At 35.5% G+C, this 14,943-nt stretch overlaps 1 protein-coding gene across 3 annotated transcripts in view; it reads right to left on the minus strand.

The window, feature by feature from the left end:
• SLC41A2 (solute carrier family 41 member 2) overlaps window positions 1–14,943 on the minus strand; it is a 128,836-nt gene that overhangs the window by 23,841 nt on the left and 90,052 nt on the right. For 2 of the 3 annotated variants that reach the window (XM_029205370.1, XM_029205369.1), the window contains exons 9-10: window positions 10,336–10,467; window positions 9,156–9,304 (exon numbers count right to left, since the gene is read on the minus strand). In XM_029205370.1, the coding sequence (XP_029061203.1) occupies window positions 9,156–9,304; window positions 10,336–10,467 (281 nt within the window). Of the gene's footprint in view, window positions 1–3,013; window positions 3,061–9,155; window positions 9,305–10,335; window positions 10,468–14,943 lie in introns of all 3 variants that reach the window. The other variant, XM_029205371.1, reaches the window with a different exon arrangement.

The following is a 14,943-nucleotide window of genomic DNA, read 5'->3' on the forward strand; positions in this document are numbered from 1 at the left end:
TAAAGCTGAACACTATAAAATAACAGAAGTCAAATTATGGCAGAAAGAGGCAAATACAGACTTCTAGGTAAAATACAGAGATATGAGAACACAGAGTGCACCCAGGAACCTGAAAGAGACTGTTTTAGGCTGAACAAATGTAAAAATAGATAGCTTCTAACTTAAAAAGACTAATTCAAAATTAGCTATTTGGACTTGAAATACAATTTTTAAGGAAAATAACATTTTATGTATTGCCTGGGTTCTCTGGCTAACCCATAAAAGCCAATTTAACTTAATATTACCTTAGCAGCAATTATAGATTTTAATATTAGACTGTTTTAGTTGTCAAATAATGTTAATATTAGCATATACATTATTAATTATGTACAACAATGCTTTGTAACAAATCATCTTTACTGTAGGAGTGGGAATTCACAAAGTCAACTATTAGAAATGCAGGAAGGGATCTGAGTGATAGATAGGGCCACTCTACTTCCTGGTTTGCCCCAGATAGTCATGGTATGCTTGTGACTCTAATCATAATTATTAACAGCTCCCTTTCATTCTCGAAAGTGTCCTGGTTTGGACTAAAATTATATGGTTACCTTAGTGTTAGTATCTTCACCCCTGTGTTACAAGTGAGGAAACCAAGCCACAGAGCAGGGCTGTGACTTAGACAAAGTTAGGGACTTAGGAAGGGACCAGACTTAGAACCCAGAAATATCTAGGAGTCTTCCTATTACACTGCCTGGACTCACCAGTAACAAGGTAATGGCAATGACTGAGAGGGGCAGGATTTGGACACCAGCAATACACATGGGATATAAAGTCTTATGCGAGCAAGGCTCTCCCCATCCTGGAGGAACTTTACAGGGTCAGGAGCTGAGGGCTGAGAGATTTAGGGGATCTTTGTGTACCTAAGCCTGGCCTAGTTCTCTGTGCACTTGTGGCTTCTTGTCCACCACCCCTACTAATGTGGGAAAGATTATGAGAGAAATAAATTAGTTTTGGACATGTTAAATTTGAAACAACATTTCAACATTTAACTGGAGATGCAGAATAGGAAGCCAGACTGGAGATATCAGTTTGGGAGTTAGCAATGAAAGGGTGGTATCTGAAGCTTAGGGCACTCATGAGAAGAGCAGGAAAAAGAGTCCTGCAGTAAAGAACAGGAGTCAAAAGGAAGGTGAAGGGTGAGGAGATGAAAAAGGCCTTAGCGCACTGAATAACCAGCTCCAAAAATGAGAGGAAGATAAAAATAATGTCTACAACAATAATGATGATAAACTGCAGCTACTACCATTACTGGAAACTTTTTACATTCCAGCAACTCTACCAAGTACTTTATATACATTAGCTTGGTTCTCATTACTATCCTCTGAGGTAGGGAAAAAAATAAGGCCAGAGATGTTAGGAAACTTGACTGAAGCCACAAAATAAGCAGCAGAGCAGAAATTCAGACTCAGCTCTGCCTCTAAAGAGCTCTGTGATCTTTCTACAATGTTCTGCATATTGGATCTTATCTTCCCTCTTTTCCACTTTGTCCTTTGTATGTGATGATTTATAAGGCTTATAAATATTTTTCTTCTGTGAAAACATTTGTATGTCTTTGTAGTTAAAATAATGACACTGAGTCATGTGAATGTGACTTCAGAACTAAGATGTTGCCAATGCTTCTGTTAGCAAGTACATGGACCATATTTCTGCCCCAAGCATGTTCTACTAGATGAGAAATGGAAGCTGTTTGCTCTTAATTTGCACTATTTGTGCTGTGGGTGTGTTCATGGTACAAGCATAGGTTTCGAAACCACCACGAACTATTACTTATAAAACAGAAACACTTCTTAGGAAATTCATATTCAATATCCAGATTATTAATTTTATTATGAGGGTCACTCATTTGCTCATTTAAGTTCAGCTTGGGCCTTGCTGACAATAATTTTTCTTAAGAACACGAACTTGTTGGGAAATGTTAAGATGGTGCAATTTGCACATAAGTATAAAATGAAAAAACAAACACTGCCTACTGAAAGGCAGTAATAAAAACTAAGAAGACTTCTGCTTTCAAAATTATATTAGTAAGAAATATAAGTATTACTATTTTGCTAAGAGCAGTTTCATATTTATTGATATTAATTCAAGTTTCTCATCAGCTACAGTATATATTCTGATCCTCCCCTCCAAAAAAAAAAAAACCTATTAAAGCACTTTTAAACAAGGAAATCCAGGCATAAGCACAAAGTGTGATTCTGAAGTTACACAGGAAGACGCTTATAACTTACTGTTATAAGGAGGTAAGTCTTATTTAGGCTCCTCTCTAATTATTTTTTGCATTTAAGTCTCATCTCCCACAGCCAAGAGAAGATCCTAAAGGGCGGGGACAATATCTTCTATTTCTTTTGTACAGTGACTAGCAAGATAATGTGCACTATACAGTTGACAAAATCCCGATATTTATATTTTTAATTTTATGAAATGAGAATTTGTCATTCCACCATTTAAGGGAACCACTTTGTCTCTCCCAATTAAAAAACAGATAAGCCAGGTTTTCCACAAGCTTTCACATGAATTTCCCATGGAATTTGGTGCTGCTAGAAGTTTAGAAAAGTTCTTAGTAACCTAATTTTCTATATGAAACAATCAGTGCCTAAAAGAGGGAATTAAAATTTTCATTTAGAAGTGTTTTTGAGTCATTCTTTATGAATTATATTAACAAACACTTTGTTGGAATTTAGTAGGCCTCTAGGGCTAGAAAAGTCTCATTTTTCTTTCCCACTGAAATATTTCATAGGAGAAAAAATATTAATATACTCCATACGTGCCTATCTTTTTGCCTTTTGTAGGTTATGTCATCCAAAGTTTAAGCTTTTATCTCTTCACAGACAAAGGAAGCATATTTAGCAATTCAAACACAAAGGAGGACTAGTAGAGGCTTTAAATTAAGTAGGGAAATGAACGACAATGTACTGCTGTTCCTTCTTTGCTCAAGAGATCATCAGTCTGCTTATTTGATGGATAGTTATCATTGTACCTTCTCAGGTTTATTATGCGGTCCAGGTACTACGTCCTTGAAAAAAACTGCAGGGAATAAGGCAAATAAAAGAATTAGAAACAGAAAACCCTGAGGAAGATATCAAAATTCCCTTCTGTACATCTTACTTTTTTTCCGGTACGCGGGCCTCTCACTGTTGTGGCCTCTCCTGTTGCGGAGCACAGCCTCCAGACGCGCAGGCTCAGTGGCCATGGCTCACGGGCCCAGCCGCTCCGCGGCATGTGGGATCTTCCCGGACCGGGGCACGAACCCATGTCCCTTGCATCGGCAGGTGGACTCTCTACCACTGCGCTACCAGGGAAGCCCCTTCTGTACAACTTAGAAGGAAGGCCAACAAGGTCCATCACAACCTGGAATTCCTTATCACGCTTTTGATATCACAAATTAACAGGTTTTGAGCAGTCAATAGAGCATCTGAATAAGAAAGACGTGAAGGCAGAGGAAATGACTGCTTAGAGAGAAAGAACCCAATCATCTCTAAGTTTGTAGAAGAAAGTATACTCTGGTTCTGTGAAATCAAAGTTGTGGGTTCAGTGGGCTAATTTGTTGACACAGATGAAAAATTCTGTTCTAAAGCCAGTGACTGTACCCTTAGCCACAGCTAGCAGTCTCACAAATGCTGACTGATGGCACAGAAGGAAGAATGGGTAATCAGCATGGTCAGCTTGGTGCTGACCCATCCTTAATGTTGAAAAAAAACCCTTAAAATGCAGTGTGGTTGGTGGTATATTAAATATGGATGCCTTTTGCACATTACTCCAGCCTTGACATATTCCAACTACTCTGACTGCTCTTGGGCACCGGGCGGGAACAGGAGTAAGAGTATAATCCATCACACCTACTGACTGTGGTTCAGTGGACTTAATGACACATAACAAAAGCACATTTGTTAGGTTCCTTCTAATTTCAAGACACATAATAAATACCTAAACAATGAAATGTGTGACATGTAAGTAGATTTTTAAATTTAAAAAATAGCTTCAAAAAATGGAGTCAGTGCGCACTTACGATGAACAAGACATGAACTCGACTATTCTAAGTCTCAAACAATTTCAAACTCAAGTTTACTTTTTACTTTTCACTTTAAGTAAGAAATAGTCAGCTACAGGACCAAAATTAGGAAGTCAATATGCTCTGAAAGGGCTTCCCTGGTGGTGCCGTGGTTGAGAGTCTGCCTGCTGATGCAGGGGACATGGGTTCGTGTCCCGGTCCGGGAAGATCCCACATGCCACGGAGAGGCTGGGCCCGTGAGCCATGGCCGCTGAGCCTGCGCGTCCGGAGCCTGTGCTCCGCAACGGGAGAGGCCACAACAGTGAGAGGCCCGCGTACCGCAAAAAAACATGCTCTGAAAAACCTTAATTTAAAAAACTCCTTACTATGTAAAAATTCAAACATACACAAAAGTACACAGAATACTACACATTATCCCCACAGCAGTCTCACATTCCATCCTTCAGCTTCATCAATTTTCAACTCATTTCCAATTCCCTTTATCTAAAGCCAACCTTGCACTTTCCCTGGATATCAAGTCATGTCATCGCTAAACATTTCAGTAAATCCTTGTAATTTTGACTGAACCCTGATACAATTTGTGGTATTTTGTGTTTTATTTTTCATTGCCTTTTATTTTCTTTCTTTTTTTTTTAAATTTTAAATACCTAGGTCAGTGAAAGAGAGAAAATTTGAGCAAGAGAAGAAAATTTAGATTTTTCAGTTTTTCTGGAATTTCTAGTACCTAAATACAGTTGTAAACTTTCTTCTTCCTGAAGGGGGTGACAGAGCTAGCAAGATACAGTCATTCAGTTTAACAAATACTAATTGAGCACTAGGAATGGGGCTGGGTGCTAGAGATTAAAAAAATGTGTAAAACAAAGACCCTTTCTCTAGAATGGGTGAGACAGACACAGGAACAGATTATGTTAATGTGAAGTAGAAAAGCTAGGATAATGGTATTCACAAGGTACCATGGGAACAGAGAATAAAGGCACCAAATTAGGTATTCAAGAAAGGCTTCCAGGAAGATGACATCTGAGTAAATGCAAAAATACTGCAAAGAACTGTCACGATGTCATTATAATAAATTCAATATAAAGTTTCTTTCAAATGGATTTCCTTCATTCAGTTGGTTGGGGAAATTAGGTGGTGTGGGGAAATTTCCTTAAAGAACATTAGTCTGGGAAGAAAGTGAAATATCAAGAATTCAAAAAACAACGACTCTATCATGTCTTGTGGAGAATACCAAAAGAAAAAAGTCTTGGTCTCTCCCCTCAAGGAGGTAGGAATCTAGGCGGAGAGAAATTAAACAGGCATTAGAAAATTTTACTATATAATATTCAATCAAAATATAGAGTCTAGTGATGGGAAGACTGGTGTGGACTGAAATATTTGAATAAGGGCTGGGACTTAAACCAAGGTTTTGAATATAAATTTAATCCACATCCAAAAAGGAAGTCAGTCAAGTAAAGGATATTAAAAGATGAGTCTTAAGTGGTGAAGGAGTCTTTGTCTTTAAGAAGTACATATTTAGGGACTTCCCTGGCAGTCCAGTGGTTGAGACTTCGTCTTCCAATGCTGAGGGTGCGGGTCGATCCCTTGTCGGAAAACTAAGATCCCACATGCCTCATGGCCAAAATAACCCCAAAAAAACATAAAACAGAAGCAATATTGTAACAAATTCAATAAAGACTTTAAAAAATGGTCCACATCAAAAAGAAAAAAGTCTTAAAAAAAAAAGTACTTATTTATTCTGTCCGTCTTTGGACTGAGTGAAGTAGGCAGGGAAAGGTCAAGATTTTTTATCTCAACCTCAGTCTCTGAAGAGATGTGTGAATGTGTGTGCTCATGTATGCATTATATATGTTAGTGTCAGAGAATGAAGATTTGATTTGACAATTTACAATCTGATTCTAAGCTATTGCATTGAAATAATGCACAATGTCAGGTGCAAAAACAAAGATCTACTCTGGCAGATTATCTGATTCTTAGGGAGAAAATAAAAACTAAAACCCATAAAAATGAAAGTTGTAAAAGACACATAAGAAAATTCAGTCAATACTATAAAATTTAAAAAAAGCCAACTGTTATTCAGAGATTAATGGCTCACCATTTACAATTCCATGTTAAAACAACAACAACAATAGTGTCAGCTAACACACATATAGCATCTACTATGAAGCAAGCTTTATGTAATTAATTCATTTAATCCTCAAAAGTGACTATGAGGTAGGTAATACTATAGATCTTCCTTGACTTATGATGAAGTTACATCCCAAAAAACCATGATAAGCTGAAAATACTGTAAGTCGAATATGCACTTAATACAACTACCCTACTGAATATTGTAGCTCAGCCTAGCCTGCCTTAAACATGCTCAGAACACTAACATTATCCTACAGTTAGATGGGCAAAACCATTTAACACATAACCTATTTTATAATAAAGTGCTGAATAGCTCATGTAGTTTACTGAATCCTGTACTGAAAGTTAAAAACAGAATGGTTGGGTACAGAATGGTCTTAAGTGGATCAGTTTATCAGTTGGTTGCCCTCATGAGCACGTGGCTGACTGGGAGCTGTGGCTCGCTGCCACTGCCCAGCATAAGAGAGCATCATACGGAATATCACTAGCCCAGGAAACGATCAAAATTCAAAATTCGAAGTACGGTTGCTACTGAATGCGTTATCACTTTTGCACATAATAAAGTTGAAAAATCGTTAAGTCGGACTGTCTGTATCCCTCCCACTTTATAGAGGAGGTAACTGAGACACAAAGAGATTAATAATTACTCTCCTCAACTCTAGTTTTTCAAACTTTACTGGTCAGAATTTGGGTCAGAAGTTAACAAAAGACATATAGGAATACTGTGAGCATAAGGTTGAAATCTAATATTTTTATGAATTCAGAATAATTTCTTATATCCTTCATGAACTTAAGAGAAATGATGCATGATAGTATGTTGGCACAGAACCATAAACATAAACATCAAATCCATCCATGAGGTGAAGAGGTAAAGTTACAAATAGGAACTTGCTCTAAAAATGGCATGCTTACAAACAGACCAAAGAATAGTCTCTTAAATATTTCCCATAGGATTGAGGAATGCATCTTTTTCATAATACTTACACACATGGAGAACATAAATTATAATAAATGACCATATCATATGTAGCAATAAAGATAGCCAGTAGTAAAAATGCATTTGAAGTAACTGTTGTCCCTACTGAATAGTAGAAAAATATAACTCCCGAGGTGGAATTAGCTGCTTTTTCTTCCAAGCTCTGACAGCAAATTACGCGTAGCTATTCCCAGCATTTATATTCTATTACAATATAATATAGTTATTTGTTCATGTAGTAGTCTTCCCTCCAGGCTATGAGTCCTTGAGGATAGGGTCTGAATTTATTCAGCCTGGGATTTAAAACCCATCCCTGCACCTAGTAGAATGAAGGTTTATTGAATGAATGAATGAATGATTTGATAAGTGACTTTTAACAAAATCTTGGGTGCTATAAAGCATTATAGAAAAGTTGAAAATATCAATTAAGTCATAAGGGTTTTTGTTATTTTATGAGCGGATTCTTGTCTCCTGTGCCTGGCATTTAAAGCCTTTCTACATTGGCCCTAATCTACCTTCTTAACCTCATCTTCTCTTCTTTTAGTTATATCCTCTGTATGAATTACTTGCTCTTTCTGGCATAAGCTCTGTGCTTTCTCATCTCTATGCTTTTACTCAGTAACCTCCAAAAGTTTTAGCTTATGCAGCCCTTTCAATATAAATGAGTATACTTACGTAACACTGTGCTAATGTTTATTGTAAAGCAATCATAAAAATAGGAGAAAATAGACATTTTAAACAAATGAGGTAGACATATATAAATAGAAGTTTTAATCTTCTCTTTCTGTACACAATGCATTGTTTTGCACGTACTTCACTTTAAAAATCACTGATTTATACCAGGAGGACAAATCTCAGAGAGTATTTGTGAGAATGAAGTAAATCTGTACATGTAAAGCACTTAGAACAATGCTGGTCATATAGGAAACACGGTAAATGTCAGTTAATTTCATTAACCTCATTATCATCAATGCAGTTTCTTTCCACATACTTAACCTCCAGCTCCACTCCTACAAACCCCCTGAAGGCCAAATTCAAATGTTATCTTTTCAAAGAATTATTTGAATGCATCTCTTAAATTAGGATTTCTCACTGTAGGAGGTACCAAATCCTACAGAGCTTAGCAAGAAGCCATGGCTAAGAAGCCAAAATAAAGCTGCAACAGTTGGAAAAAAAATTAGGATGGGTTTATGGAAAATGAGGCAAATGGAAAAAGATGTGATTATTAGCCCAAAGAAAAGTAAAATATACAAAAATGAAATATAATACATTATCTGGCTCTATAGTAAACAATGTTTAGATAGACCCAATAATAGAAACATTGACTACTAATTTAACCAAAAACTGTTATATAACCATATGGGAAAGATGTGGCATTATAACAGCCCCCAAACCCTCAACTTTTATTAGCAAAAGTCTAAAGAAGATTAATCATGAACTAGAAATTTAGGCATATTACTTTAAAACTTATAGATAAATACCAGAAGAAATTTAAGAACAATAGGGAAAAAGAGATTTTCTTTCTAGAAGCTTCTAGAAAGATAAAAGTAGTTCTGTACCATAAGATCAGCAGTGAGAATGGCATGTGTTGTTCTTTTCAATGGTAGTAGGAGAAGTTAAAAAGCAAGGAAGCAATGCCTTCAAAATTCTAAAAGAAACAATTCTATATCCAGTCAAGCTATTCATGTAAAAGCATTTTACAAAATGCAAAGACTCAAAAATTTTTCTCCTATGCAGCAGTCTTTCTCAGGAATTTATCTGAAGATGTGTTCATACAAAAGAAGAGAACAAATAAAAGGGAAGACACAGAATCTAGGAAACAGGAAATTCAACGGTTCTGTTGATCAAATCATATTAAAAGTTATTGGTTTTAAGAAGATCAAATCAATATGAAGGCATTCAGCTGATTTTTGAAATGTTAAAATATTTCTTATGCCTTTAGATTTACAGTTACACTTTTACATCAATCTGAGCATAAAAGAGATTGCAAGAGGTTTCAACTCTTACCTGTAACACAGCAGCGAATAAGTATACTACTACGAAGATTATAGTTAAAGAAGTGTGACCACTTTTCATCAAATGAATAGTGTAGAGGAAAATTAAATGCCCAGGTATCACTAAAAGCAGTAGAACTTGAGCAGATTTATTATTTACTCCTGTAATATAAAAATGTAAAAGTTGTTAAAATCATATTTTGGTGAATAATAGGTCACAGTTGTTAAAATTTGAGGATTACTTCTAGTTACTATAGTGCATAGAATCACATAAAATTCAGTTGCTAAAAATAAATTTTAACTATTTACAATTCACTTAATTTTTAAAAATTCTCCCTATATGTTATATATTAATTAAATAAAAGGTGGTTGATAAAAACATGCTATGAAGAACACTGGTCAAACTATAATATCTATTATAAAAACAGAGGAAAGACAAAAGAAAAAATATGAAGTTCTTAAAGTACTGAAATGTGGTTTTTTTCCCTACATCATTTAATTCCTTTTTATTGACCATTTTAATGACTAAATGACATCTCATGATCTTCTAATAGAGGACCTTTGGTTATGAAATGTTTTAATTTTATTTTTCCTTTAGAATTCTTTCACTGCAATTAAAAGACTGGGCATTTCTGATCCTCATTCAAAAGTTACATTTATTACATTACATTTATTTTCATCAGAAAAAAAAACTGTCAAGAATTTAAAATTGTGGTTTAGTTTTTTGGATATCATATGCCTGGGACATAATAATGTCCTTGTAACTGAGGTTATCCCCTCTCATTCTGCTTGTTTGGGATCAAATGCCTACATTTAGAAAGGTCCAAAAGATTAATATACAAAAGACAGATGGTATATCTGTCTCCCTAAATCACCTAACAGTGCTTTCTTATATGCACAAGGTTCCTCTTTCCTGACTCCTAAAACAAGATATCCCAGAGAAAGAGAAAAGAGAAAAACTATATAAAGCTCCTCAGCAACTACAGAATTGATCCAAATTGTTTTTTTGTTGTTGTTCACTGAGATTTAGTGAACAAAATCTATTCTAGTATTTAAAATCTATTTAGCTCTCAGAAATGGAAAACTATGCAATATTCACAAACAAAATATGTATTCAACAAATGTTGCCTGCCTATACTCATAGAGAGCAATAGTTCCTGAAATAAAATATGCAAGAATCCACAAGCACCTACCTGGACCAAAAAAAGTTCTAAATGGGTAGTAACCACCTTTGGGTTCATCGGGCAGTTCTCCTGGAATGCTGTGTAAATGGAGGTAAGTAGAAATCCTGCTAGCCTGAATGGCTACCAAATTACCACCAATACCTGAAACATAAGGAAAAACAAACAAGGTAGTTATCTTCATATTTTAAATAATGTGCGTACATTCAACTGAATACAAGCCTCTTTATGTCACATCCTGGGCCAAGAAAACAAACAAACAAAGAATTCTTCTGAAATGCTGATTTATTAAATGCTGAGGTAGATATTCCAAAGACATAAAATCACTGCTGTGAAAGACTCATTCATTATTTTTTCAATTCTAACTCACTGTTTGGTCTGAAAGCAGAGTAAGTAATTTTTAAAAATTACTATCACAACCAAGATATAAAACTAGGTAACAAGATATTTCATGTTTATCATCTTAATGACAAGGAAAACAAGCTAGATTTATTCAAATAGACAAGGCTTGATACATGTCTCTCAGGTTACTAAAGAAATGGGTATAAGACACTGAAAAAATTACTCAAGAAAGTCATCTTTTAACCTAGATTATCTTCTCATATACTCAGAGGAAGGGGAGTTGATGCCTAGAAGTGAAATGAATTCCAAAGGGTGGTAAGTGCCCCCAAGGTAAGTTAGGACACCCAAACTCTTTCTCCTCTGACAGATTATGGGGAGGAAGAGGTACTAGTCATAAAAGCAAGTAGGAAGGAAACAACTGAAAATTTCAAATTCTTTAATGCTGAGTGTGAGCTAACATAACCATCTAGAACACCTGGGAACCCTAGACACAAGGGGAGTCTACATTCACGGGTCAACTATTTCTGCAAGCCTCCCCTGGGCACTTGTGAGACAGACTGAGGTAGGACAGAACACTTGAGAGAGCCGACCTTGGTGGCACACAGCAAGAAATCACATCCATTTCTGACTCCCTCTCTCATATGAAACAAAAGCTGCTTGAGGTGATGAAGAAAACACTCCAGCTACCCGACCCCAGGCAAAGATCAACTGCCACTGGAGGAAGAGTAGAAGCAAAAGCTGTCTACTGCTGGAGAAGTGGAAGGAAATCTTCCTGCTTAAGACCAATCTGAATAATTGATTGGTCTTAAGAAACATTGAGAAGGCCTCACCTCTGTGGACCAAGTGCATAGGAACTGCCTAAGATTGAGACTAGTGCAAGAGAATCCCAAATCCCATCCCATGCCTTGCACCATGTAACAAGCATCAACAACCTACCGTGAGAAGAGAAGCAAGAGCACAGATAGTTAAGCCTTTCATGCTCCAGGCATACAGCGCTCCAAGCTTCACACTGAGCATAAGGTAGCAGGAGCTCACTGATAAATCTGAAGTCAGTGGTGCACTGAAGGTAACTATAACAACCACAAAAACCAGACCCGGCTCAACTACTGATGAGACTCACACAGTCCTCCATGCTAATGACCTAATAGAAGAAAAAGCCTGCCTTTAAGGCGTAAATAATATTTATCTCAATCTCCAATGTTCTTTTATACACAATGTCCAGCATTTGATAAAAAATTTCTGAGACAGTAAAAAGCAATAAAGAAAACAGACTATTGTCAGGAGTTAAGAAGTCAATAGGACCAGACTCAGGACTCAGGTGTTGAAACTATCTGACAAGAACTTTCAAATTACTATGATTAATATGTTAAAGGATCTAGTGGGAAAGAGGTTACAATATGCGTTATTAAAAGATGGGAACATAAATAGGTTAAAAGTAAAGGTATGGAAAAAGATATACCATATAAACACTAGGGGAAAGAAAGCTAGAGTGGCTATATCAATATCAGAAAGATGAAAGAAAAGACTTTATAACAGGGGATATTACCAGAGAGAAAAACAAACATTGAATAATGGCTGAGGAGGTCAACTCATGAAAAAGACGTAACAATCCTAAATGTAGTTGCACCTAAAAATAGACCTTCAGAATACCCACAGGAAAAACTGATGAAACTGAAAAAAACAAACAAAAAAACCCAGACAAGTTGGTATTTATACTTGGAGACTTTATCACTCTTCTCTTATTAACTGGTAGAATACACAGATTTTTAAAAAATCAAAACTATACAGGAGATTTTAACAATAATAACAACCAACTTGATCTACAGGACATTTATAGAACACAACATCCAACAAAAGCAGAATACATATTCTTTACAAATATACACATGGAACATTCACGCAGATAGACCATACTATGAGCCATAAAACAAGTCTCAATAAATTTGAAAAAAACTGGAACACATAAAGTATGTTTTCTGGCTACAACAGCAAAGATAGATATCTGAGAATTCCCCCAAATGTTGGAAAGCAAACAATACACTTCTAAATAACCCACAGGTCAAAAAAGAAATCACAAAGGAAATTTTAAAATATTCTGAATTTAATGAAAATGAAAACACAACATATTGAGATTTGTGCACACAACATATTGAGATAAGTACTGCACATAAAGCAGTCCTTAGGGCTTCCCTGGTGGTGCGGTGGTTAAGAATCCGCCTGCCAATGCGGGGGGCATGGGTTCGAACCCTGGTCCCGGAAGATCCCACATGCCGCAGAGCAACTAAGCTCGTGTGCCACAACTACTGAGCCTGTGCTCTAGAGTCTGTGAGCCGCAACTACTGAGCCCGCATGCTGCTACTACTGAAGCCCATGCACCCTAAGGCCCGTGCTCCGCAACAAGAGAAGCCACCGCAATGAGAATCCCGCACTGCAACAAAGAGTAGCCCCTGCTCGCCACAACTAGAGAGAGCCTGCGCACAGCAACGAAGACCCAATGTAGCCAAAAATAAGTAAATAAAATAAATAAATTTATATATTAAAAAAAAAGCAGTCCTTAGAAATTCACAGCATTAAATCTTATATTAGAAAAGAAGAATGATCTATTATCAATGATCTAAGGTTCCCATCTTAAGAACCTAAAAAAAAATAAAATATTAAACTGAAAGGAAGCATAAAGAAGGAATAAGAAGTATAAGAGCATAAATCAATGAAATAGAAAACAAAAACAATAGAGAAAAGAAATGAAACCAAAAGCTGCTTCTTTGAATAGATCAAGAATAAAAGAAGACACAAGTTTCAATATTAAGAATGAAAGAGGAGTCATCACTACAGACTATGCAGGATTAAAAGAATAATATGGTTATACCATGAACAGCTTTATGCCAGAAAATAATAGCTTGGGTGAAATTTTAAAGTTCCTTGAAATACACAAACTATAAAAACTCACTTGGCAAGAAATAGATAACATGAATAGCCCTATGTCTATGAAGCAGTAGTTCTCAGCTGGGGGTGATTTTGCCACCAATAATCGACCCCCAATCCAAAAAAAAGAGATTTGGCAATATCTGGAGACATTTTTGGTTGTCGTAATTTGGGATGTTTCATTGGCATCAAGTGGGCAGAGGCCTGAGATGTTGCTAAACAAACCACAGTGCACAGGATCCCACCCCCCACAATATGAAATTATCTGGCCCCAAATATCACAAGTGTCAGGATTGAGAAACCCTATATTGAGGAAATTGAATTCATAGGTAAAAACTTATTCATGAAAAAAAACCTTCAGGGCATGATGCCTTCACTATCTGGAAACTGAGAGAACATGCCTTTAAATAACTTGTGAATTAAAGAAGAAATCATAATAGAAATTTTTAAACATTTGTATTTGAATGGAAATTAAATATTACATATAAAAGCAGGTGGGGTGCAGCTTAAGCAGTAATGAGAAGCACATACTTAAAAAAGAAGGAAGACTTACTGACCTAAGCATCCATCTCAAGAAGTTGGAAAAGATAGAAATATAAACACAAACTTGAATAAGAAAAGTAATGAAAGAGAAAAAAGTAAGAAGATCAATAAAGCTACATATCAGTTATCTGAAAAGAAAAAAAGAGTAGGGACAAACAATAGGAAGAAAAAGGAAGTCATAATTCCAATTACTACCAATATTTTAAAAATAAGATTATGAACAACTTTATGCCAGTAAACTTGACAATTTAAATGGGAAAATATTCTAAAATATATATAACTTAACAAAATTAACTCAAGAAGAAATACAAAATCTGAATCATTCTATGACTAAAGAAATTAAATCTAAAATTTTAAATCTTCTTCAAAAAATCATCAGGTCCACATAAGTTGTTTGCTTTGTTGTTGTTGTTTTTTTAAGTGAGTTCTACCAAATATTTAAGTAACAAATAATAATAAAAATAGATTACAAAATCTTACATTACTTTACAGTATAAAGTGTATGAGTAAGTATATCTAACTCACATAATGAGACTAGCATAACTCTGAGTTCAAAATCCAACAATGACAATATGAAAAAGGAAAATTATAAGCCAATCTTATGAATAAAAATAAATGTAAAAAAGATATCAAACTGTTGGCAAGCCAAATCCAGCAAAATGTTAAATGTGTAATACACCACAACAAAACTGCATTTATGCTAGGAATATAAGGCTGATTTAATAATTGAAAATATAATACGGTACATTAACAAATAAATGAAGGAAAAAATAATATGATTATATGAATAAATGCAGAAAATTTGATAAAATT

This window comes from Monodon monoceros, unplaced genomic scaffold (assembly GCF_005190385.1).
Source record: "Monodon monoceros isolate NGI ecotype Baffin Bay Population unplaced genomic scaffold, NGI_Narwhal_1 Super_Scaffold_6, whole genome shotgun sequence".
Lineage (NCBI taxonomy): Eukaryota > Metazoa > Chordata > Mammalia > Artiodactyla > Monodontidae > Monodon > Monodon monoceros.